This window comes from Anneissia japonica, unplaced genomic scaffold (genome assembly GCF_011630105.1).
Source record: "Anneissia japonica isolate Jap-2015-1 unplaced genomic scaffold, ASM1163010v1 scaffold2227_len217889_cov164, whole genome shotgun sequence".
Taxonomy (NCBI): Eukaryota; Metazoa; Echinodermata; class Crinoidea; order Comatulida; family Comatulidae; genus Anneissia; species Anneissia japonica.
The window spans coordinates 27,697-54,404 of record NW_022753565.1 but is presented as its reverse complement, the minus strand read 5'-3'; the positions used below and the strand labels follow the sequence as shown (position 1 = coordinate 54,404).

General features: G+C 35.8%; 3 protein-coding genes across 4 annotated transcripts; 2 read left to right on the top strand and 1 right to left on the bottom strand.

Moving 5' to 3' along the window:
• The first annotated feature begins 232 nt into the window (after positions 1–232).
• Positions 233–9,165, top strand: LOC117122920 (alpha-N-acetyl-neuraminyl-2,3-beta-galactosyl-1,3-N-acetyl-galactosaminide alpha-2,6-sialyltransferase-like). Of its 2 annotated transcripts, none has more exons than XM_033268693.1 (6): positions 233–389; positions 1,658–2,057; positions 3,672–3,807; positions 4,050–4,268; positions 5,466–5,573; positions 6,134–9,165. In XM_033268693.1, exons 2-6 carry the CDS (start codon positions 1,658–1,660, stop codon positions 6,315–6,317), a joined length of 1,047 nt encoding a protein of 348 aa, XP_033124584.1. In that variant the 5' UTR covers positions 233–389; the 3' UTR covers positions 6,318–9,165. The 2 variants fall into 2 exon arrangements, with proteins under 2 accessions (XP_033124584.1, XP_033124585.1); XM_033268694.1 differs by lacking the exon at positions 233–389 and adding an exon at positions 509–614.
• A 523-nt stretch (positions 9,166–9,688) lies between these two features.
• Positions 9,689–17,801, bottom strand: LOC117122914 (centriolar coiled-coil protein of 110 kDa-like). Its single transcript, XM_033268690.1, has 10 exons — positions 17,663–17,801; positions 17,257–17,475; positions 16,986–17,114; positions 14,692–16,455; positions 14,301–14,408; positions 13,853–13,954; positions 13,588–13,695; positions 13,220–13,293; positions 12,810–12,920; positions 9,689–11,956 (listed from the first exon to the last, which is right to left on the bottom strand). Exons 2-10 carry the CDS (start codon positions 17,401–17,403, stop codon positions 11,791–11,793), a joined length of 2,709 nt encoding a protein of 902 aa, XP_033124581.1. The 5' UTR covers positions 17,404–17,475; positions 17,663–17,801; the 3' UTR covers positions 9,689–11,790.
• Positions 17,707–26,055, top strand: LOC117122915 (folliculin-like). The gene is made up of 9 exons (XM_033268691.1): positions 17,707–18,019; positions 18,856–19,088; positions 19,614–19,760; positions 20,210–20,684; positions 21,589–21,767; positions 21,960–22,073; positions 22,774–23,032; positions 23,436–23,538; positions 24,067–26,055. The coding sequence occupies exons 1-9, from the start codon at positions 17,734–17,736 to the stop codon at positions 24,248–24,250; spliced, it is 1,980 nt and encodes a 659-aa protein (XP_033124582.1). The 5' UTR covers positions 17,707–17,733; the 3' UTR covers positions 24,251–26,055.
• The last annotated feature ends 653 nt before the right edge of the window (positions 26,056–26,708 follow it).

The following is a 26,708-nucleotide window of genomic DNA, read 5'->3' as shown; positions in this document are numbered from 1 at the left end:
ATATTTCCAAGTGGCGTACCTAACGGCACTGCTGAGTTATAGATTACAAATTATAAAACAAACAAGTTCCCATTATATATATATTAGGCACAGTATCAATCTTTTATCAATACTTTCAGTTTTTAAGTCATCAACTACTCGTCATTATTTAGAATTATTTTATTTGAGGAAAGTATTTACCTTTAGAATAATAGATGATTCCAATGTCATGCTTATTTTGCGTGCAAACCATGCTGGAAGATTATGGAATATGATGAATGAAAGTACTCACGTACCTACCCTGGGAATTGGTATCAACACGGAGCTCTCAAACTTGGTCCGACACCACACGCTGGTTATAATCATATCATTCGGTTTTTCTAGTGCGTGTGTATACTTGTTGTACTATAGTAAGTATACTCTTCCATGGTTATACATTCCCCTTCACTAACTCTAGGGCCTAGCCTAGGGGCCTACTCATCGGCATCACCGCTTTCAAATTATTTATATTTTTTGTCGGTCTACACAAAAGGCGGCAGCAACTCCACTTGCACACACGACCGGATATTTATTGCATCATTTATTGTCGCGCTTTTAACTTGGCAAACCGTGGTATATAGGCCTAGGCTACAGATGTAAGTGATTTGTTGGCCTTATCATCTTATCTTATTTGTTAGTGTAGGCCTAGATAGTAGAATATTAGTGGTGTGTTGGTATTTATGAACTAGGCCTAGGGTCCTTAGGCCTAACTAAAAACTAGGCTTATCTATAAAGTAGGTGGTAGGCTAGGCCAGTTGCACGGTAGGCCTATAGTAATAATAGTTATTATTATTATTATTAATTTATTATTATTATTTATTTAATATTATTATTATTTTTAATTAATATTATTATTATTATTATTAATAATATATAATTATTAATAATAATTAATAATAATATGTTGTGAATACTTTATTATCCATAACTTCAGTATGACGATAAAGGCAAGATTTGGCAAACTGCATTTCAGCGAACTGGGTTTTTCAGCAAAGTGAGTTGTCATGATTTTGGTGAACTGTATTGGCAAGAATCTAAAAATTGTTAATTGGACATCACTTGCAACTTCAACACTTTCGTCCAATGTGTTTTGCTGCTTGTGTGCAATGTTTGCTCACATTTATTAAAGTTTCTTTCATTAGTTAAGGAAGTTTTATTTATGATTTCAATTTTGATAAGTGGACATGATCTTGGCAAACTGGATTTCGACAAACTGGTTGGACACTGCTCAAGTACAGTAGTAATAAATCAGTTATTGCGAGCTAGCAAATATGTTTATCTTTGGTCAGTTGGAGAGTGAGCTTAAAAGCCCCCATCCCCGCTAGCACGACCAATGATGTTAGTGGAATGACCATACAGTACTCAATACAATACTTCAGGATTGACAATTAATTCACGCTGTGATAGATGCTAACCAGTGGTAATGGTATATCTAGGAGAGACGCAGGGGGTGCATACCCACCCCTCCAAAGAATACTTGCCTCCCCCTTCCTCACCTGAAATTTTCTTATCTTGCGACTTAGCCCCCCCTCACCTAAACATCAAGCCTACCCACGTGACCTTCATTCTTAGCACCCTATCAGCCTACCCCTGCCCCCATGATACGGCAGAGCTAACTGCTAAGCACTCTCCTTTTCAGATGGCAATGAGGTGGTTAAAGATAAAACAAATAGCACCATTCTTGGTATGCGGGTTCTTCATGCAGTTTATGTTGATGATTTACACTTTCAACGAAGATGCCGCACGGACGCATCTCAAGTCCCGTCACAAGACCGTGAAAGAAGTCAGAGGTCCCAACTTCCATGTCCACCGAGTAGACCATATGCCCATCGATCTTCGTGAGAACTACGAGAAGAGGAGGCTTCTGAACGAGCTAAACAGGCCGCATATTATTGCTCGTCGAGAACTGCTTAGTTACCATCGGGGCATTAACTCGGACGTCCGTCTCGAGTGGCCAACTGAGGACTTTTTATCCTTACGCAAAGATGGTGTAATGTTAAACTTGCAATGTGGAACATGTGCAGTTGTCTCTAATTCTGGTGAGTAGGATTTATGATTATTGATACACATCGATATTCCCCATTAGGCGAGACTTTGTTATACGTTGTTTCAACTAGCAATACTGTATTCAAACCTTTTATTTTAACATTGTAGAATTATTACAAGCTTTCTAGTATAAATTCATCCATAAGTTTCAATCTGATGCAACAAAAAATTCTTGGTCACATAACTTGTTTGTAAGCATGGAAAGTAAATTAGTTTGATGTATACACAAGGTGCAAACTTATTTACTCCCCTGAACTCCCAGCCAAACCGCCACTATTGGGCCATCCCTATGAAATGAACTACCTCATAGACATACCGTCTTGTTTCTAATCTGAGCCAGATCCATTCTCAAAACTCGCCTCTTTCGGTCATTCATGTAAGACTAAAAGATAGATTATCATCATTATCTTCATCATCATCATCCTCCTCATCATCATCCTCCTCATCATTATTATCATCATCCTCATCATCATCCTCCTTATCACTATCTTCATCCTCATCATTATCATCCTCATCATTGTCATCATCCTCATCATTGTCGTCATCCTCATCATCATCATCATTACTTAGTTAAAGCTAGTTTCTCAAGTCAGATGAGCAACTTAATGTTTTTAATTATTTTTAGAGATTTTGTCTAGATTTTAATAGATGTTTCAAAGAACAGAACTACATATTTATGAACCTATTGTAAGTGGGTGTGCTAGATTAAATAGATAAGAGCACAATGCAGGTACTGCACTTCCTATTCTAAAGCCAAAAGGGAAGCAGAACATAAAACTCTTAATTTACATCCCATGTTTTCAATGCTGGCAGTTTCCTATAGCGGATGTTGTACAATTTATATTGTTCCTTTATAAGTGGTTCTGTGTACTACAGTGCGTATCACAGGTGGGTCTTTATGCATTATTATTAATGGGGGATTGTAAAAGAACTTCTAAAAATAGGCTCAAGCAGGAGCGTGTGTCTACTGCCTTATACAGGAGTTTTTGTTTTTACTGCCTTATACAGGAGTTTTTGTTTTTTGAATTGTATCTTATGTTCTTCAATATGCAGATGTGTATATTATTGTAGTGTATCTGGATTTTTCATGAAAATTTTCTTTCCTAACAATATTCTGTATAGGCCTACTACTATATTGCACTAAAAAAAACACTTTGAAAATGAGTGACTCTTGGAGTTACACGTTACAGTATGTCGTTGATCATGAAGAGAACTACCATGTTCTAGAGAGCATCTCTATAATGCGTGTTCGAGTTTCGAACGCTGTTCGATTGTCAATAGAGCACTCCTACCTCGTGGTAGTAGTACCCATCATGCCTAAACCAGATTTATCCTTTTTCGCCATCTTTAATTGCTACATCATGACATAGTGTCTATGCCCCCGTTGGGGGCAGTAGACACAAAAACTATATACTATAAGTCTTGAAATTCCAAGTACAGGATTCAAATATCTATGAACAGGTGTCCATAATAAACATTCACTAATAAATTATTTAATTTATTTTCACACTTTCTTATTTTCAATTTGTACCATTATCTTAATTGTTTTCTCATTTACAGCAAGGAATCACATTTTTAAAATATTTATATACAATATTTTAATTTAGGTGATATGATTGGTTCACGCCTTGGTAATGTTATTGATGATGCAGACTGTGTTTTTCGCCTCAATGTTGCACCTACAGATGGTTACGAGTTGGATGTTGGGAGGAAGACTAACCTTCGAATTGTTTCACATAGGAGGTTTGTGTCATCCTTAAAATATCTACATTTTAATACTATGTTAAATACGGTACAGTACATTACTTAACATTATTAAATTCTTGTATGCACGAAACCAAGAAATTTGAAATTTACAGTACAGAGGTTTTTACTTAACATTTTTCTTTCTGAACTGCATTTGCAAAACCGGTGAGGCTTCAGTGCAATATCAGCTGCTTATTAAATATTTATGTATTATAGTTTCTATTTAATTTTTATTACAGCCTCACAGATTTAGCAGCAAGTGAAAGAGACTTGTTGGATAGAATTCATCCGAACGGAATCGTATTCCATGGGCCGTCATTTAAGTTCAACCAAGGCAATGGGGCTAAGCTTGTTCAACAATGGACAGCAAGGTATCCCAACACAAACTTCTATACATTTTCACCGACAGCGGAGAATAAAGCTGAATTGGCTTTTCAAGAGCATACTGGCACATCAAGGTGGAACATTTTTCTTGTATTTTTGCTTACAGCCTATCAATTTAATGGTGGTGGTGATGTTGAAGATGATAGTACCTTTTGTGGAGGTAGCGATGGTGGTTACTGAAATTGTTGTGAATTTGATAAAGTTGATGGTAACGATGATGGTAAGATTGATGATGATAATGGAACAATGATAATTATAGATAGTAATGAGAACTGTGAGAATGATAATTATGAGAACAATGCTAATGATGATATCTGATGCTAACGATATGCTGATGGGGAACAACACTGACAATAATTACATTGTGGTAATAAAGGGTGATGATTATGATGATAGATAGTAGTGATAAAAATGTTGAATACAGTAATGACAATGAAAGGTGATGATTATCAGGAATGGTGATGTCAATGTTAAACGATGGTGGTGAATATGATGATGTTAAATGGGATATTGATGTATAAAATATTTAATAAATAGTTATTATGGTGAAGATATAGAACAAATTTTTAGTAAGGCTATATAAAATATAACAACATTTGAATCATATTTTTTGTGGGAATCAATTTTCAATTTATTTACTGTACTTGTCATTTATATCGACTTTCTATCAAGTCTCAAAATTTTAAAAAATAGCATCATTAATACAGTATGTCTATGTTTTAAGCTTCCTATTATTCAAACTTGTGGAGTTCTCAGGGTTGCCAGAGATGTTGATAATAATTCTAATGATTATCGTATGTAACATTATTGTGTACAATAGTCAGGGCCAAAGATATAATTAAAAACTACCAACTGCATACTTGACTATCAGAACAGATGTGAGGCATCTCCACTCCTTCGAAAGCATTTCATTTCTGTGGAGACCTATGACCCATGAACTTGACAACTGCATTCCAAACTGATACTAAATTGTAGATGATACTACTGTGAATGATTTACAAAAAAAGATGATTAATATGTGGTACAGTAAAAGGCCGTTTTTCTCTAGAAGAACATAAAATAGGACAATGTACAGTACATATAATTTATCCTTTTTAGATTCAATCCATTATTTTAAGGTTTCATATCTTCTATTAATATTTATTTCAGCTATACTGTACAATTTTTCTGAGTTAAATTTAACATTTTTTTGAGTGAGTCTCCCCTCCCTCCCAACACCCCTCCCCCTTAAAATGAAATTTTATTAAGACATTCAAATTCTGATTTTGTAGAGCTTCATCCGGTGGAATGTTCTCAACTGGTTGGTATGCAGTGATGTTAGCTGGTGAGCTCTGTAACAGCACCAAAGTCTATGGAATGGTACCCGAGAACCATTGCAAGTAAGCTTTCCATTGATCATTCTGCTGTTTTTTTGTCTGCTCTTTTTTCAAACAGTCAGATACATTATGTTGTTGCTCCAAGAGAAATGGATGCTTGATTTTGATGTGGAACAGTGTCTTGGATAAATGTGAAATAAATGTTGCTGAGTTGGAGGCTATGTTCCGAGTGTATAATGCAGGGGCGGATCCAGAGAGGTCCAAAAGGAGGGGCCGAAAGTTAGGCCGATTGAGACAACACTGTCCTAGGGGGTCGCAAAATTCTTGTGTTCTAGACGCCCGAAAATAACATTTGAGGCCTTCTGGGCTATCATTTTTTTCTTTTCCTTCCCTTTTTTCTTTTTTTTTTTTTACAAAATGGGGGCCGGGCCGGCCCCCCCTAAATCTTCCCCTGTAATGTGTATTTTCCGAATGTATAATATGTATTTTCCAGCAGCGTATATAGCAGTGGAGGGAGAGGGGGGGGGGGGGGGGGGCACACTGATGGGGTCACATTGGGATGTTACCTCTCATTGTGGTTTATTATACTGTATAACAAAATCATTCTGTTAATTTCTTTTTAGAAACAATCCTGACAGTACTACACCATATAGCTACTACAACCCATCGTCTCTACCACAGTGCCTAATGTACCAGTACCACGACACCATAGACACGGGCGGATACAGGTTCAATACAGAGAGGGCGATCTTCAAGTCCTGGACATCAACTTGGAACCTTGAATTCCTAAACCCATCATGGGAGTGATTACAGCCAGCAGAAATCCAAGTCATTCATAGCCCAAACCAAAGAACCTACTGCACATGCTCATAAGATGTGCTGGTAAATAGTTTTAACTGCAGTACTATCACTGATTTCAAGATCACTAAAATGTATGTTTTCTCTGACTTTCAACCTCATTCATAGAGATGGAATACCGGTATTCCTGATACAGTAATATTTATTTATTAACACCAAAAACATACTTTGTATTCTTAAATTCTTAAGTGCAGTGGTGGTTTGATAGTGATGGTGCTTGCCTTTAAGTCTGAAGGGCCTAAGTTCAAATCCTGTTTTCTCACAACCACAGATAGCCCCACTTGTATTTAGAATTGTTACAGATCATCAGCTTTGCTAGATAAATCACTGCATGCTCTTATGTGGTATATAAAAAAAAATCATCCTATAACATGCATAGAATTTTTCCCACATATGTTGAATACTGTACATCAGCATCTACATAAGTATACACTGTATTTTCCAAAAGTTCCACCTTCCCCTATTAATTTTGATATGATTGCAATAACACATTGGTATTTTATGATAGTGCTTTGTATCTTAAGTTGTTGTTGAATCCTGTGATAATTATCTAGCCCAGATCCAGGGACCTACCTAGCCCCTGGAGAAAAATACGAGCATAATTTATGATCACATTCATACTACAAATGTTGTTGAGACTGAAGGTACAATTCAGAATCAACTGAAGAGTTTAATTTAGTTTCTTTTTTTGCAGATATTCCACTTAATATAACAGAATGAATTATTCATTTAAACATTGCCATTATTTTAATATTGTAAATGTATAATTATAATTTTATAGTATTATTTGATTAAATCAATTTTTATGAGCTTTCAGTAATATATCTATCCATAAATGAGGAGGTATTTGTTCATTCCTATGGTATATTGTTCTACAAGTTTTTTCCACATTATACATTCAATAGAAGGTAGATGCTCATTTCTATTTATTTATTTCAGATATTTGAGGCTTAAATTAGCATAAGAATGTAGCAGTATTATATACTTTAGTACAGAGAAGCTGTAAGTTTGGCAATAGTCAGTCGATTCCAGTAAATTACCCCATCATATAAAAGGCCACTTTTCATTTTCAGTTACTGATGCTAGTATGGGGATAGCAAGCCTCATTTATTCTCACAACTCTCAATTAAAGTCTTGTGTTTTACTTACATATTTTTTATAAATTTTTATTAAAATTTTATACCATTTTTTTTTTTTGTGAAAACTTACTGTATTACTATTATGATTTTTAACCAAAGACTCTGCAATTACTAACCAGTTGGTTTACCAACAGACCTGCAGGGCCAACCCAGTTAAATATTTTGTTTTACTTTTATTTTGTATTTAAGAGAAGATGTTTTTAGAGTGGAGGAAAAAATACTAAAATGCAGCTACTCATTTTAAAGGAGCCCAAAATTATTAAGCTTTCAATTATTAAAAATTGACATTTTTGTCTTTGTTATTTGCCATCTCCATGTTATCCATATTTAATATTTTCATTGTTAGTTTATATCGTCTTTTCAACGAATTGACCCTAAATTTTGTAAATATTATTGTAATTAATGTTGTATTAAGAAAACAGAAAATGCAGACCAGAACATAGTCTATTACTATCACTTCATTTTTTTTAATGCACAAAGTGGTTTTCTGGAGACACAGGGTAAATGTATTAATTTAAATTATGCTAACTTATCAAGAAATATAGATTTAAGGTTTTATTTTTTTAATATTATGCCAGGCACTTACTGCGTTCAATGGTTGTCGGTCGACGCAACGCCACAACGTTCAGACTGCCAACGACAATCAGCAGCCTGCGTGACTCCCCAGCATTTGTATCTTTCATAAATTCCCAAGCACTATTTTATAAACTTGTTCTTAAGTTTTTCACCTAGCATAAACAAATTTTAAAAAAAAAACTATCATTTGCAATTTACTTATCTTTTATATTTAATAAAAGTTATATATTATGCTTCTGTAACACTATGTTATATTGGTAGGAACTTATTATAAACTACAGGTTTTATCTTTTTGATTATTGTATATTCGTTATTTATACCACCAAGATTACATGTGTATCTATCAATGCAGTTTATGTAGTTAATTAGATAATTAACTGAAATGGCCTTTACAATGCAAAATATATTTATCCCTTGCTTTTATAGATTTTTGAATTTTGCCGCTTCAATGCCAATTTAGTAAAAAACAATATTGTAAATAAATTTAAAACAAGAAAAAAAAAAGAGTATTAGGAAGTAAACTTATTGAATAAAATGAATACTTTACACAGGGATATTGAATTATTATTGTTTATTTTTGTTGCAAATATACACACACTTTCAATGAGTTAAGGTATTCAACCCCAGGCCATGGACTAACTCTGTCCTGTCAACGATTTCATCCAGCCTGCGACATTACTCAGGAACGAATAATGAACTAAACTAAGCAAAGCCTAATGCAAGTTGATGTCGTGAAGTATTATGCCGATGTTATAATTTATTTGTGTACTACGGAATGAATTTGATAGTACAAAGTTGTGTCGGCTCGCTACCGGCCACCAGTTATTAGATTCAATCAATACACAAGCAAAAACTTAGATTTCACCAGAAACTGGTGCACGAATATTTACTAATAATCTACAGTCTTAAAACTTGTTCCATCTTTTTTTTGTCCATTTACAGCATTACAGTACTATTTATCAGTATATTAGGCAAGACTTTTTTTTATACCTTATTACGCGAACTTAATTTTTTAAAGAGGAGGGTGGGAAAAAAATAAAAATTTTGTTTTCTTATTTAACAAATAGTTTTGCCTAAAACATCCAGACAGTGGAGAACATAAAAATAATATTTTATTGGTGAATGTAAACTCTGTAGTAATGGGATGGTTAAATGCTTTAAATTTATATAATTGAGGCATGTCATGGTGAAATGGTTAAGTTGTTGCACAGTCCAGTATTGAGTAAATGAGCTTTAAAATATGGGAGTTCAAAAAATTGCCTAAAAATCCAAATTTGCTTTTCACTATAGATCAACAGTTTATTGTCTTATTAATCATGTGTATTAGTTCTGGAAGTGGTCATCTATCTTGATTCTAAGACTACTGTACATTCACTTTCCAATAACTTAGGATTGAAATGTCCAATTTCTATGAATGACCCCTCATTTTAAAGATCACATACTCATTTATCTGAAAATACCAATAACTTGAATTTCAATATTTGCTACAACTTAGCCATTTTGCCACAACATGCCTCAATTAGGAATAGAAATAGGCAATTCTTATTTTTTGGATATTTCAAGGCAGTGGCGAGTAAAATTTTATTTTTACCGTATTTGAAATCATCATTTTTGGTGTGCAGCAGGTTCTCGCTAAAAAAACGTTAAAAAAAAAAGCCTCGCTTTAAGGCACAAGTTTTTACACATAATATATATTTTTCACACTAAAGTTTTTAATTAATTACATATAATTTATAAAGCAAATTATATCACAATACAGAATTGTATTATTCTTCAAAATATAGCACTGTAGGTTCTAACTATCCTGTTTTTAAATGACAAATTAATTACCTTAGGGGTGTTGATTACAGCTTGTGGTCTGATAATTATCAGACAATTTGATTAGACTAATCTGTGCCCTGATGCTACAATAAACAATGACCTATGGTAATCAATTAACCAATTACCAGTCGCATAACTAATGAAGCATACTGAAGTATAAAATGAATGTCACTTCAAAAATTCACAAGGACATTTTATAGTATTTGTACACATCTCAAAGGATACGGAAGTATAGCATGGAGGTTTATATCTATAGGGTCTACCATTGTTTATTGGCAAACTACATTCAGCCTGGAATTAGCTTGACACAGAGAATATCTTTATTGGATAGATGGATGGACTTACTTGGTGTAAACACCACAGATAACCCACAAAAATCTAAAGACTTATTTCTAGTTTGGTCTTTCTGCCGGTGATCAGGCAGTACACCAGGAGGCAATCCCCTACTGTATTCCGAATAGCGTACAACGTTCTTTAACATACACACGGACCATAATGCACACGGGACCAACAGCTTCAACGTCTCATCCGAAAGATGGTGTGCTATCGTAACTGGCATTTTATCAATCCATCTAAAACACAAGGACAGCCGCAATGGGGATTGAACCGGGGACCTAGAGATGTCCACGGTGCAGTGCACCCACAATGGCTACTACCAGTTTAGCCAACTGAGCTAAGGTAGTACAGTATCTTAGAACAGAAGCTTTTGCAGTGCCTTTGAAGACTTTCCATATGTGTTGCAGATATGCTCGAAAATGCATGCAGGATCTGCATCTTTCCCTTTTACTTAAGAATAAATGCGTTTCAGGTCGTCTTCACACAAATTTGTTTGCACTGCTGAGCTAGCAGTGTGTATGCATTCTTTAATCTCATCCTACAGCGCTTTATCAAAGGACATAAAGTATGTAGAGTGCTAGTGCAGCTCGTTGTTCCTATAAATGATATTACCATGATATTTTTAAGTACTGTTGATGAAGAATTTTTAGAACAAGGCTGCAAAGGTCACAAATGGTACATATTATTTGATAATGTAAGTACAGTTGAACTTGCCTATAAGTTGAATCCAAAATGGCATTGAAAAACTGTTCAACTTAAATATAATTTGACTTACAGACGGTTAATTAATAACAAATATTTGGCATGTATGATAAGATCGACATAAAAATTTAGGCAAGTTTAACGGGATATTATTACTATGCGCAAGATTTTGGGTCTTTATGCATGACAGCATGGGACAGACCCCAAAATATAGCAGTATGATTGGTCTTCAAAACTACAAAATCAATCAATCAATCAATCAATCAATCAATTTGTTTATATTACACCATTCTAACATACAATGCTCAAGGCTCAACTTCAAAAATATATGCATCTTAAAACCCTCAAGTGAAGTTGTTCAAGAGCTTTGGTCCTACAGTACTCGAAGTATGACTCATTCCGCTATAATTACAAAACAACCTTTTTCATGTACCGTAAATGCTCGAATAAGCACCGCACCAAACATGATTTTTTTTTTAAGCGCCGCAGCACTTAATCAAGAGTTATTACCCTGTGTGTAATGAAACACTTTAAGAAAAAGGATTGCAAATATAATGTAAACTGTTGAAATGAATAAATAACAAATTGAAGACACAAGCATTTTTTATAAATGTTTATAGGACCTATGATAGGCCTACCGAACTACGGGAATACGTGAAATAGGTAACACGGGAACAGGCATGGAAAGCGTAAAGCTCTCGAAAAACGCCGCACTCACATAAGCGCATTTACGGTACCTTCACCTTTCATATAAATTGTATTTTCAAAGCTTTATACTGTATTTGTAATGAGTAGTACTGTAGGTTTTCAAGGTTTTTGTATTTTTTAAAATTTAAACTGGATGAATCTTAAGATTTTGGAACAGAAACTCTTGCTGATCTTTTAGAGGCTGCAGACAGTGGTCTCGAGAATGGATGCGATGTCTTCCTGCTTTTCCTTGATGGGGAGCTACTCTTTGTCTTAGATAAGCCACCGTGGCTCACCTTTACTGACTTGCTCAGGTTTCTTGATGACCTAAAACAATAAATAATATGTTAATCTTATATGTGACATTCACATTATTACCCGAGTCAATGGATCAAGCACATATGAAACACATACTTAGCTTCAATGTTGGAGCCATAATCAGAGCGTTTTCTTTTTTTGTAACTACCAAGTACCCATTTGTACTCCTTTGGGGAGAGAGAAAACCAGGTAAAGTGCCTTACCTAAGGACACAAAGAAATGCACAGCGAGGGATTGAACCTCCAAACTCAAGGTTGAGAAGCAGATCAAGTCTTTAAACCCTTTGTTGTTACATGTGGCAGCTTCTCATGAGGTGTCGTGAGGACAACATCACGCACGTCGATGCGTTGTCCCACCAGCGATCCCTCCTACCCGCAGAGTGGAGGCTTCATTCGACAGTAGCTCGGCACATATTCAACATTTACGGCCAAACCCACATCGACCTCGCAACTCCCAATGTTTTGCTCCTGTTACCTGGAGCCCACAGCCTGGGCCACAAATGCCCTGTCAATCCCATGTGAAGTTGTTTGGACCTCTACCTTTCTATCCCTATCTATTCTTCCACGGGTGGTGGCTCATATCAGATGTCACACACACAAGGTCCTCCTCGTAGCACCTTGGTGGGCCCGACAGGGGTGGTTTCCACATGTTGGATCTCCTCTACGATCTCCTACACATACTACCACTTCGTCCGGATCTTCTGTCTCAGGCCCAAGCTCATGTCATGAACAAACTGAAGTCGCTGACTTCGACTGTTTGGCCAATCAAATATTAATAATACTAATATCTTCTTAAAACCATTGTACTAAATAACATAACCTAAAGAGGAGTTAATTTACTCTTTCCTTGTTTAACTACTCACTTTTCTTCTGATAAAGCTCTACTTCCATGTTTTCCACTTTTTGAATTCTGTGTAGTTGTGTGTGTTGGTGGCGCTGTTTGGGGTCGCCCAAAGACTTTACTTTCTGCAGTCCTGGAAAGAATGATTATTTCAGTCATAGAGATATTTTTTTTTCTGTGTTTCAGTATAGTAACAACATTCACATTTTTCAAATTAAAGTAATGTTTAAATCATGAGAATGGCTTCTAGATTATTATTTTTACATTTAAATTACTGAAAGAATTATTGCCAACTAAACTCACTGAAATTCATAACTTAAATTTTGAATTGGCGCTATATAAATACTTATAACTTGTGGTTACTGAGAAGTTATTTTTTTGGTGGCAGTGATCCTTTTAAGTCACCAATGTTGCACATTTTTGACAATTTACCTAATTTGGTGTCTCCGTTCCATTGCCTTTCGAGTTGCAGCAGACACAAAGTGGCCTTCTTCGTCTCTCCTATTCTGAAAAAAGTATAATGAATTATAAGTGTAATAAGATTAAAACACCATATTTAAAAAGTGTTCATCTGGGATCTTTGAGCCTCGAGGGAAAATTATCTTTGTCCACCGGAACATCGACACAATGGAGCACCCAGTAGTCCCAATCCTCCAATGGACCAGAACAGACTTCCACCACTGCGGATCTGCTCGTTAATTATCTCCACCGGACAAGTCAACAACTATCGTTTTTTTATTAATGTTTTAATTATTAGGCTACATTACATTAATGTTCTCGGGCCATATTCTTAAATTTACCTTGGACTTGTTCTGGTCTGTTGTTCTCTGCTGGGCTAGAATTGCCATTCTTTCAACACTTGTAATTCCAAAAAAAATGTCATGAAGTTGAAACTGAGCTGCTCGCAACTGAAAGAAACATTATAAAGTGAATGAATAATTCCATGAAAACACAGATTCCATTCAACGAGGAATAGCCAAGTTTAATAAGTCATTCTAACATTCACCTCATAAAAATATCCTAACCCATTGCACTCACCAACAATAAATATTGGTTTATACTAACCTGCGAAAGAACCCTATTGGCTAGTACTGTATCTGAGGATGACATAACTCCTCTTTTAACTGGCGTCTCTGTCTGAAATTGCCAAATAAACTGCCACATATCCTAAACACAGAGGTAAAAATACTTATTTATTACCAATTCAGAAAAAAAAACAATTACTAAAACAAAAAAAACCATGTTTATGAAAAAAAAAATAAAAAGTACTTCCTAAGAAAAGCAACATAATACCACTATCATCAGCAATGATGTGAACCTCCACCATAAAGGTAACATATCATGGTAACTACTGTATGTTGCACAGCAACTGCTAAAGAAAAAAAAACAGGCTTTATACTTCATTTTCCTCAAAAGGAGGACGATTATAACCCTTACAGCAGAGCACATGTACTTGCTACTAATATTGTGGAAAAATAGATATCTACAATTGAAGAGGGGATAAAAACCTTACCTTTATTGTTCTAACAACAGATTGTACTTTGTCAGTCATCATAAGTCTTCTTGTTAAGTAACCCTTGGCAACTGCAGAGGCCTTTTCAAAATGGCTGCCATTATGAACCTAGAATACACAGCAAGAAAGATATTAAAACAATACAGCCATACTATGTTGAAACATCAGTTTTCAAAAACTCACCAAAGTCAAGCAAGAGTAATTGTATGAGAGAGAACACCAGATACAGAAGACTTCTTGTCTATCCAAGCCATGTCCTTACCAGAACAATCATTTGCAACTGGTATATGAACACATATTATTACACAAACAATAGTCATTTTTCAAATACTGTTACAGAAATGTGTCTGTAACAATTTATAGCATGCACCAACAGACATCTAAACCTTACCTTCAAGTTTTGAAGTGTTGGTGTTGTCCACTTTGCAATGTGTTCTTCATTGGCAACTGCCTCAGAATCTGATGCTCCATGGATGAAAGATGATCTTGATCCAGTGCTATCTTGTCCACTAATGGTTGATGATGGTTTAGATAGAGGAAGTGTTCTTTCATCATGCCTTGAATGAAATTGCACACCTTCAGAGCTCTTTGCATTGACATAATTTGTTTTTAGTTTTGCCTGACTTGTGGTTATGTTTTTTCTCTCTCTGATTTGGTTTTCAAGCTCTGCCATTTCCTCTTGTATTTTCCTCTGCTGCAGTTTTTGCTGCTGCATAAGGGATTCTAATTGTCTCTGCTGTTCTTCCATCATCTCCTTCTGCATACGCTCCAATAGATCCATTTTCTGCTGGAGATAAATTGCATTCATGGGAGGTTCACTGTTAGATACATCATGACTTATCATTGTGGGACTACCCAAAGTGTTACTATCCATTTGTTCATCTTCACTGGTCATTGTACTAATAGCTGGTTTAGATGGAACATATCCAATTGTTTCATTTTGAGCATCACTCTTTATCTCACTTTGAAAAACATCATACTGATTATCTGGATATGTCTTATGTGTCTGTTCAAAAGAATTGGTCTTCGGAAGTACTTGACTACTTTTTCTATCAAGCTTCACATTATCTGGACTTGACTTTTGAAGGATACCAGAGGACTGGAAACCATCAGAGAGGTCCAAAGCTCTTCTAACCGGTTTTGCGTGAACTTGATCATCGGCTGGTTTATCTTCAATGTGTGGTGCTCTGTTCTGAGCCTGTGCCTCCAGAAGGGCTGGGGAGGGATGATCCAATGTGTAGGAGTTTCTCCTCATGTGTGATGTTGTTGGTGTGGTCTCTTCACATTCTGAAGAGGTAGATGCTGTCTTTATATCTTTATCATGAACAACCTCTTCTGGTATGTTCCATGGCTCGACCACTTCATAAAGAGTTGAACATGTGCTCTCAGTTACCAAACTGACAGGAAGAGTGCAGGACTGCCCAATGGTGTCTAATGAAAAGTTGCTGTCTCTTGTGTCAATCATGTCATCTCCTCCAATATTTTCCTCTATATCTACAGTCTTTTCTGCACATATCACATCTGCTTCTAGACCAACATTGGTTATAATTTCTGGTGACACAAATGACAGATCTGGTGTTGATGATGGCCCAATTGTTGGCAACAGAGAATATTCACCAACATAATTTCTCAGAGCTTCAGAATCACTGACACTCTCTCTGACCTTATCCAGATCAAAGGTTTCTTGTACATTTTCAAAGTTGCCTGCATCCAAAATACTTGATACATTTCCAGAACAGGAGTCTTTATCAAGCACAGTAATTGAGTCAACCTCTTGATCTACACGAACCACAGTTTGCAACAGACTGCTATTCTCGGTGCCACTACTGCTTGATACTGCAGCTTCCTCCGGCTTTGTAGAGCCACAACCAACTGTTTTAGGATGTGACAGCTGATTGAGGATTTTATGGACTCTAGTCTGATTGATTTCAGCTGATGAATCATTATCACTTCCACTTGTGCTAAGTGTCACTATTGATGTATTTGATTCATGACCAATCACAGGCAGTATGCTTCCATTTACATGTCTTTGTTCAACATTTAGTGATGATATCTCTAGAGTTTGTGAGGTTTGCTGATGGTTTGGATCCACCTGAAGATTAATATCTTTAATAGAACTATCTGCTTGACTTTCTTGAACTGACAATTTTTTGTCCTAGAGTAAAAAATAATTTTAAAACCAATGAATATTAAATAGCTGTCAACAATTAATTTCTTTTTTGAAAAACATGTTGACTTATTCATTTAAAATATTAACAGGGCCTATTATTTGACTGACTTGCCAATTAAAAAAATTGAATTAGTTAAAATTAAAAATGTGTAACACATTCAAATTATTGTTATTCAAATCTGAGGTTTGATGTTTGATGTTTCAATAAAAATGTGTAGATTTAAATATGCTTTAAAAAAGGAGGAAAACTTATAAGCCTTTCTGCAAAGACCTGCCTATTGGATATTGTTTCTAAGGTCTCACAAAACAACATTGTATGTATACGTAAACATGTACGTAGTGTGGGGCAACAGCTGTGCTTATCAGACAAGCATGTTATCCTGGCCCCGTTGTGATTGGTCAACTGTTAATTTTGAACATTCCAAAAAGGTCCATTTCACTTACTACAAGATCTCATCTTTATGTTGTAACCATTTTCAAAAATATTACCGTAATAAATTATAAAATTATCTTACATCGATTGTGTCAACAATCGCCTGCACTCTATCAATTAGTTTCTGTTTACGATGTTGTTCAATGGCTTCCAGCTTTTGGTTTGCCAGATTTCTAAAAGCAGCCATCTCTTTTCTTTTTTCATCTGTCATCTAAAAAAAAGTTCATCAGAGAAATTCACAACATTGATATACATCAAAATATATATACTGTATATATGAACAATATGTTAAATTTCTCTGGTCTGACATAGAAATTGAAAGATTTCAGGGGTTGTACAGTATATCAACTTACTAAGGGTGGTAATATAGGGCAGCCATACAATCTGATTTGAGATTCAAAGTTTGAGCTGGGTTGCATGTCCTTGGCATCATCATGGTCAGCTTCACAATCAATTACCATTTCTTGATAAAGATTGAGTAGTCTTTTGATTTCTTCCATTTCTTCTTTTTCTGTTCTATTTTCATATGCAGTGCAATGATTTTCTTCTCAGTAAATTTACATTTATCTTATCTGTGGAAAATTAACACAATGTCAATAAATAGGCCTAGTTAGGCTGGAACTCAGCAGTCATGCAAAATGCCTAGCCTAGGCCTCCTAAATAGAATACTGTATGTAAGTAGTCTAGTTGTAGTGTAGGGCAGGCGCGCCTCCTCTAATTCACCTACCTACCACCACAAACATTTATAAGAAGGCCTACCTTAATTGATAGAGTCCTACCAGTGCTAGGGATGATCCATACTTAGCTAGGCAACATAGAGTAGAAGCCAGATGTTATATAAACTGTTACAACACAGTGATTACCAGCAAAAATTATTCTTTTCTATGGTTTTATTTAGTTACGATGTAGCCACTATCACTTGGCCTGTCTCTATGTTTATATCCGCCGCCTCCGCGGTCTCGGATGCTAAACAATTGAATACTTCGTGCTGGACCGCGCATTTATATATATTTACCAACCAAAACAAATCATCTGACAATGAGTCGTCGTCGATTGCAAAATGTGTGCTTTCCGTCTCAAAGTTTACTTTATTTCGTCCTAGCTGTGCTGAACAAAGTGAGTAGAGCTCGAAAATTACGTTTAATGTAAATTGTAGTATAGAAATAACTAGTTTTCCATTTAATTAAATTGACTAGTAGAGAAAAAACAGCAAATAAAATCTAGCCTGTAGGTAGAGGCCTCCCCTTTTCCGGTGTGAAGCAGCTCCAGGGCCAAGCAGTGTAGGCGGACAGGTCTATGCTAGGCCTAACTACTCTTTGTTTGTAGATTGAAAGTAAGTAGGCAGGCCTAGTAGCGTATTTATTGTTGCCATGTTTTGTGCTTTCACTGTTCCATAATGTATAAACACAAAAGTTATTTCATATCATTCATTAGGGCCCATTTACTCATTATTATTGCCTTGAATTTGATCAGAATTTGCAAATTTTTTTAATGGAAAAAGAATTTTGGCAATAGCCTGTGTGAAAAAAAAGTGATTACTAATGCATGACTGTCCACATTTTAAAACCAGCCTAAACCCAGTTCATTCCTTTAATAATAATAATATGTCGGTCTTTTAATATAGACCTTCATGCCTAAAGCCTCTAAGCGCTTCACATTATTACCGCGATTTTTGGATCAAACATGTATCATGGAACACATACTCAGCCATAATTGTTACTATTTCCAATTAGGGTGGGCCTTTTAAATAGCAAAGCGTGTAAAATGCATCAATGCGCCATTAAAAGATTAAAAGTGCCGAAACATGTGGGCCTTCTCTCCATACCCAGACTGGGCCCTACCCCACCCACCCATACCCAACCCGCAAGGTCGTTGGCCAGAAAAAGCCTTACCCAGGACCTTGGCCTCTTTGTTATGCCAATTGGTAAATACTCAATCTGATTTATTTTTAGCGATACATCTAAAGATGAATGCTGTTATGGCATTGTGCCATTTCTGTGAGCTGCACGGTCCCAGCATCCTTTTCTGTACTCAAGCATTTCATGCAGATGATCCTCAAGATGTGCTGGACGGTAAAGTGAAGAAAATGTCTTACTACCCTTGGAACCGGTCCAGATCCTCCAGCACAGGCTCTGCTTCATCCCATGGTGGCATTGGCAAAAACCCAAAGACAGAACTCTGTGAAGTAAGCATTATACCATAAAACCTCGAATAAAAGCTCAATGGGCCTAATATCAAGAAGAAGCCCATCTCAAATTGAACCACCCTCCACTTCCCTTCTTTATTTTGCAGAAGTAGCCTCGAAAAGAAGCCCATCTTGAAAGGAAGCCCATGGGCTTCTTTTCAGGATAGCATGGGCTTTTTATCGAGATAGTACAGTACATACACTGTACATGTACTTTAAGTATATCTGTATGCTTTATTGAATTATCTTTTAAGCCTTGTCATTTTTTGTGCAGTATGCATGTGTCGTTTTAAGCCTGTGGTTTTATGTTCATTGTGAACACACTGATTCAAAAGCCTAGATTTAAAATGAAATTATTATTTATTTATATTAATATAATTGAATACTTTATTTATTATTTTATTCTCAGAACCGAAATACCATCAATTAAAATTTGTTGCATGCCACATGGTATATAATTATTATAGTCAATTTGCGATGCAGACCTTCAAGCCTTATTAATATTTTTTTGTTTATCTTCATTAGGCCTGTAGGTCATTTCAACCTGGTCAGCCAGGCCTTATCAGTACCGATCATGAAGCACACATCAGCTATGTTAGCATGCAGTATCCAGACCAGCCTCTACTGTTTAGTATTGTACGCCAGGCTTGTGTGAGGAGCCTCAGTTGCGAGGTGAGTAGGCAGACAATATACTCTTTTTTCGAGTAGGCCGCTTTTTTCAAGAGGAGTTAAATAGCTTGGTGGTTAAGATGATTGCCTTCCAATCCCAGGGTCCTGGGTTCAATTAATGTCAGTGTTGCAGGATTTTTTTCTCACGACCTAAACAACTCCATTCCCTAAACCTCATATTGAGATTTAGTTTGTGTAAAGCATCGTGTGTGTATGTTTGTCTTGTGCAAGGGATTGTCACCTACAAGTAGGACAGTGATATATTCGCTATTGGCAATCTTTGGCACATGTATTGAGTGCCTAAATAAATAATAAGAATAAAACTCGCCCAGTGTACAGTATAACATGTAATGATGTTGTTCTAAATAGTACAATAACATTGAAAGACAGTTTTAATCAGTTTTAAAAATGGTTCATGACATAGAGTTTCAATTCAACTCTGAACACTGTAGGTTTGCCAGGGGCGTGAGGGCCCAGTTTTCTTTGGCGATGACGACCAAGGATACGTGTTCAGCTACACTTTTTTCGTGAAAGACAGTAAAGCTCGTGGATTTCAGCGTTTCTACAGTATTATCGTGGTCATGATGGACCGAATCTACCTCCTCAATTCTTGGCCATTCCTTGTTAAAAATGTCCGCGCATTGATCAAGGAACTGCAAACAAAAGGTGCGAAAGTTTACGAGCAAGAACAGCCTCAGAAGTCGCTGAGAATGAACCAAGAATTTTTCAACAATGATCAGTTTTTCCGTCGACGTGGTGGTAGCACTTACAGATCGTTGATAGATTTAACGGACGATAAGAACCTGTTTCGGTATATACACATGACGTTAACATGGATATTAAAAACAGGTGGTAGCCGCATTGTGGAGAAAGTGCTGCAAGGTCCACCAAAAGAAGAAACTGTTGTAGATTTAGATAAAGTAAAAGGTAAGAATCAGTAGGGGGCCATCCATTATTTTCAACATTTTTACAAAACATAATGTAAAACCTCAAATAAAAGCTCTGGGCTTTTTCTTTTGCTTTTTGCACCCATTGGATGGGCTTCTTTTGGAGATGGGCTTCTGTATAAGGTTTTTTTTTGCAAAGTACAGAGGGTTTCTTTTCAAAATGAAAGCCATAAATTTTGGGAATTACTACTATAAAACAATAAATAGGGCCAACTGTAATATCAGTCTGTATCATGGAGTATATTAAATCACCTAACTGTATATTAAGCCAAGCATGTGTTTAATTGTGTATTTTGTTTCTTTTAAATTTATGTACAGTGTATGTAATGTACTATCTTGAGAAGAAGCCCATGCTATATTGAAAAGAACCCTGGGCTGTTTTTCAAGGCAAATTTTGTAACTAAAGAGGGGGCTTCAATTCAAGATGGGCTTCTATTCGAGGTTTTACGGTACTCTTTTTTTGTGACTTCCTTCCTTACCCTTGAAAGAGTACACAATAAAATGATGATTTTTGTCAATTTCAGGACAGATCATCATTTTATCTTTTTCATAGAAGAGTATATTCATACTCTGTCAATGTGAACACAGCTTAAGTCATTATAGTATTTTTAATGTATTTTATCAGGCATTTTGCTATTTACAATGTGAATGCTTTATGTGTTATTTGTTTGTGTGATTTTCCCATATACAGGCATTATGATATCATTTCACATCCATATATGGATAAATCATAGAAGTTTTCACATAATATTCGATTGTGTGAACTGGGTTTAAGTGCAAAGAGCATTAAATCTTTCCATCCTGTGATTGCCTGATTGTCCATCTTGTTGAACATAAAGAAAACATAAAAAACAAAATGGTTTATATTATTTTTTTTTCTTCAGAGACTGAAGATGGTTTTATAATGGTTGACACAAAGGTAAAAGAAGTAGAGGAGACAGAATCACCCCCAAATGAGGAGTTACTTCAGCATGTACCAATTGAATTGGCTAACCCACTAGTTGTAGAAGAACCCTGTAATGATAATGGACCTGTCTTCACGTCATTACGTGACCTTAGAAATGTAATTTCATATTTATTTTATTTAAATAATTTCATTTGGATTCAAGATTATTTGAAAAAGATAATTTTGTTCATATTTGTTGACTTTTCCAATGACTTGAAATTGAAATTGTTTATCTGCTTTGTGTTAAAAATGCATTAGAATAATTGTTTCAAAACATTAAAACATGTTTTTATTTTTCCTTTGTTAAAGGTACTCGGAAGCTTAAATTTCCATGACTTAGCTCATCATGTTTTAATCGGAAATCAAATAATTGTGAGGTCTCAGCATTTCAACACAATTAATTCATTACTAGATATTCTAAAGGTAAGTGACTAGGGGCCCAGTAGTGGCACCAGGATTTGCCTGAAAGGGTGGAAGGGGTTTGGCACAGCAAAAACGGGTTGGTTTCCCAACCTCGAGGTTGGTTTCCCAACCTCGAGGTTGGGGTTTCAATCCCTCGCTGTGCATTTTGCTTGTGTCCTTGAGCAAGGCACTTAATCTGCATTGCTTTTCTCCACCCGGGAGTATAAAAGGGTGCCTGGTGGGGTTGCCTGCTCCTGTGCTGATTACCAGTAGCAACACTTAGCGTGTAGACCAAATGACCAGGGAAAAGGTCTTCCGCAAGGAAGAGGTGCATTATAAATGCCCATACCAGTACCAGTACCAGAAAGGGTGGTGGGAAAAGTCCCTAATAAAAGGGAAATTGCCCTGGAAACTCAATTTAATGATTTAAAAGGTTTGTTTAATCAATATTAGAGTCTTATGTTCTGGGAGAGCTCGTCGGGGAGATCCCCCTCCCCGAGTTTTCCCGACCTCTTCCCCAAACCTCTTCCTTCAGATCGATTATACCCTAGCTAGCACCTCACACTTTCTAATCAGGCTCCATAACAGCCCCCTCCCCATTTTAATACCCCTAGAAACACCACTGAAGTACAGTACAGAATAGTATAGTACAGTAAAAGTATGAACAAATTATAGAAACTATGAAGGCTTAAAATTTTATTTTTTACTATCACCTTTGCAGAGTATACTACCAAATGGTTGTTGTAAAGTAGTCTCATTCAGTGAGAACTACCAACCCTCATGGACGTGCAATTTCCTCGGCCTTCCTCCGTTTACCGGTCTCCCTCCACACGTCATCGAAAACGAACAGTACATTCTACTGGACATCCTGTCACCCGATATGTGTCCGACAAACTCTAATAGATTGTGCGTGAGCAAAGATAGTCCGTTCCATGGTTACGGCATCAACATGACGAGCAGTCGACCTTTGCCAGATAAAGGTAATGAAAACAATCTTAATGGTTGTTTTCCTTTGCTTCTGCTTTTAAAAAGTACTGTCATCTAATTGGTTATAACGTGCACATGGGATTTCTTGCACTCGTGACAAATGGCCTAGTTATCTCACTGGAAAGATAATGAGCTATTGTAAACTTGCATAAGGAGAAGGTCAATAGAATTGAACCATGGACTAACGGTCGGAAAGGTTCAATGTACACATAGTGGCTAACACTGAGCTTTCGTACACCTCAAGTTAATAATATTGGTTTTTTTTTATTAATACTGTATTATTTTTGTATAATGTATTGTTTATTATTATTTATTATCAATATTATTAAGAGACATTATAAATATTTCATTCAGGAATTACAGAATCTATTTACTTGTTTGTCATGTTATTTCCAGGACCAACCATTTTAGCTAAGATAGAGAGTATCCTAGATAGCACTCACTTCACACCTGAGGTTGTGAGAACGTATCTGATCTGCTTACAAGAAGAATGGATGAAGTGAGTACAACAAAGATTTTTAATTTTTACTTTTGTATGGTGGTGGCATATAAAGTTCAAAGTTCATCTTATTGGTCACATACATTTTCAATTCTTCCCTAACTCTACACTTCGGACAATACAATATCTATCTATATAGCTATCTTCCGGTAAGTACAGGCCTCTCTGATGTGAGAATCATCGTACTTGCAGTATGGAGGTGTGGACTAGCTCGTACAGTAAGTTTCTTCTCCCCAAAGAGTCCCTTTGTGTTTGAGCTACCCTGTAAACCGGTACCAGCTACTCTCATCTGTCCACAACAGGGGCTGTATGGACCAGTACACCGGGGTAACCCCCTACTCGTCTCGAAAGATGTACTGTGTCATTGTAGTGTACATACGCCAATTGCAAGACAACACACTACAACTGAAAAGAGTTCATCAATTGTGTCATTTTAACAGATACAAAATGTGTATCTGTTAAAATTGTGTCATTTTAACAGATACACTTTTTGTATGTCTACAATTATCTTTATCTCTTTACTTTCAGCAAAGTAAAGGTTGTTTACAAGTTTAGTCGATCAGGCACAGGAAGTGAAGAAGAGATGGAGCGTCTTCTAAAGATAATGAAGACAGAGGAGTCAGATAAGCAACTCCTAAAATTCTGGCAAACCGGGCTCAGCAGACAGTATCGGTCTCACTTGCTCACATCAAACATTGCTACCCATTCATAAAGCTCTGTACACACTATCAAATTTTCTTTGACAAAAAACTGTTGTATGCCCATATATAGTCATGATGTGCCCATATATAGTCATGATGTGCCTATATATGGTCATGATGTGATGTCATCATGACCATATTTAGGCATGTCACATACTCTAAAATTTTATGTTTAAAATATCTGTGTGATTTGCCAATATATGGGTGTGATTATGACATCATCATGCCTATATATCACACACATTTATTACATGAAACTTGACAGAGATTAAACCCCCCCCCAGCCCCCATTCTCGCCCATGGGCTCATTTACATCCTGTATACAGTTAAACTTGCCTAAGTCGACTTTGCCTAAGTCGAATAATTTCTAAGTCAATTTAATTTTACATGCCAAATTGTTGTGTTTTCCATTTATTAACAATCTGTAAGTTGAATTTTATTTAAGTCGAACAATATTTCAAGGGCATTTTGGATTCGACTTAGGCAAGTGCAGCTGTAGTTAGCACTGTAATATGCATGATTTACATGGGAAGAGTAACATTATTGAGCAGTGTCTTACAAATTGTATGCTATACTTCTGAAGGAACCTATCCACTAAGACATGATTGACACATAAGCAAAGCATACCATTTAAGATAGACTGGGCTACTAATTGCCCTAGGCTACTACATGCCCTAAGTACTGTACAGTAATGTTATTGTGTTAATGTTAATCACTGTGCATTATCCTACAATAAACTTATTATTATCTTTATATTTTATGCTTCTCAATGATAATTAAAAATAAGATGTAGAAATAATGTAATTATGTAACTTATTAGAATAAAGATTTATTTGAATGTCAGTGATAAGAGTGAGCCGTGAGCAAGTGCATGGCTCACCCCATAATTTAAAACAATGAATAATATATTTTTTGTGGATATAGTACAGTATATGCTAAGTCCAGAGATAAATTTTGTTTCACTGTCTATAATTGTCTATTAAAGCTTAAATACATTAAGAATAATATTGGAATACAGTAGAACCCCTCCTTTGGGACATCCCTATTAAGGGGAGACTTTTTCGGCTACAAAACATAGGGAAAGTATATCTGTTAACACTACGGATAACCCCTATTCAGGTGGCACGCCTATTCAATTAATTGATACTCATACCTGGTGGTGCCAGGATTTACCAGAGGGGGGATTTTCCCAATGAAAAAGTGGGCATGGTCGAGCGTAGCTCAAAATCTCTCGAAAGTGTTCCATAGGGATATATGACAATTTAGGAGTTTTAAATGCTTATTTAATTGATTTTGGGTCTACTAATATGTAGAAAATACATACACATTTTTTTCCCTCCCTAACAAATTGTGGTTTCTCTCCCCGACGGGGGGGGGGGGTCCCTGGCAACCCCGCTGGTGCATGTTCACACTTTTTTTCTTCCCTGGAGTTGTCCGCCAGGGGTTTAATGGTATACTGATTGCCAGTCAGAAAACTTGCCTTTGGAACCTGAGAGACAAAGTAAAATTATATAGATGTTCAGTGGCAGATTCAAGGAGGGAGGGAGGCTGGCCCTTATCCCGCTAAATTTCCCAAAATAAAATTTTAAAAATGGAGAAAGAAAGAAAATTGTATTCAAATTTTACCGCTGAGAGTGCTATTTCCAGCCATCTACAGGTGCCATAATCATCAGTGTTCTTACCTGATCCCCAACCATTTATGAAGATCCCTCCCTGGCCCCCTTCTATTTCAAATTATTGGATCTGAAACTGACATTATTTTATAAACAGTTCACAATGATTATGGAGAATTGATTAAATACAACAGTATTATGAAGATCAGTTTTGTTTGCCTTATTTTGTTTGACTGAATTGATATCTGTAAGTGCATGGATTTTTTGAGAGAAAACCAACTGATGCTATTCATTTTAGAAACATCCACATGAGAACGAAAACAACGCTATCAGAATCAGATTAAAACGAAAGAAATAATGACATGTTACATTTTTTAAAATTTTATCAGGTTGAGTGGTAACTAACCATTTCTAAAACAAGACCATTTTCAGAACTTCTGCATGGGACAAAACTTAATTATCAGAATTGGATTGAAAAAACATTTACTATGCCAATAATAAAGAGATAGTATAGATACCTTTTATTGCCCTCGTAAATACAAATAAGGAAATTCACCTTCCATTGGCATATGCTTACAAAATAAATGATTATACAAGTGCAAAGTCACCCACATGTTAAAATTAATATTCATATTTTGTACAGTATTTAAATTATTACAAATTACGACAAAAATCCTTTAAAATGATTTTATTATTGCCAAATAGAAAAATATTAAAATTGGGTATATAAATAATCAATAACAGCCATTAAATTTCATGTTATATATTTATAATTTGCTAATATTCAATAATTCAATAAAATTTACAATAAATATATTATTATTATTATTATTACTACTACTACAAAACTTATAAT

Bases quoted from the DNA above. Each gene is read 5' to 3' on its own strand.
- LOC117122920 (XM_033268693.1), top strand. From the start codon at position 1,658: ATGGCAATGAGGTGGTTAAAGATAAAACAAATAGCACCATTCTTGGTA. The intron at 2,058-3,671 runs GTGAGTAGGATT...ATTTTAATTTAG, and splicing joins TGCAGTTGTCTCTAATTCTG to GTGATATGATTGGTTCACGC. The intron at 3,808-4,049 runs GTTTGTGTCATC...TTTTTATTACAG, and splicing joins CGAATTGTTTCACATAGGAG to CCTCACAGATTTAGCAGCAA.
- LOC117122914 (XM_033268690.1), bottom strand. From the start codon at position 17,403: ATGGAAGAAATCAAAAGACTACTCAATCTTTATCAAGAAATGGTAATT. The intron at 17,115-17,256 runs GTAAGTTGATAT...ACTTTTTTTTAG, and splicing joins GCCCTATATTACCACCCTTA to ATGACAGATGAAAAAAGAAA. The intron at 13,696-13,852 runs GTTAGTATAAAC...TGTTTCTTTCAG, and splicing joins CCAATAGGGTTCTTTCGCAG to TTGCGAGCAGCTCAGTTTCA.
- LOC117122915 (XM_033268691.1), top strand. From the start codon at position 17,734: ATGTTATATAAACTGTTACAACACAGTGATTACCAGCAAAAATTATTC. The intron at 18,020-18,855 runs GTGAGTAGAGCT...ATTTATTTTTAG, and splicing joins TCCTAGCTGTGCTGAACAAA to CGATACATCTAAAGATGAAT. The intron at 22,074-22,773 runs GTAAGTGACTAG...TCACCTTTGCAG, and splicing joins CATTACTAGATATTCTAAAG to AGTATACTACCAAATGGTTG.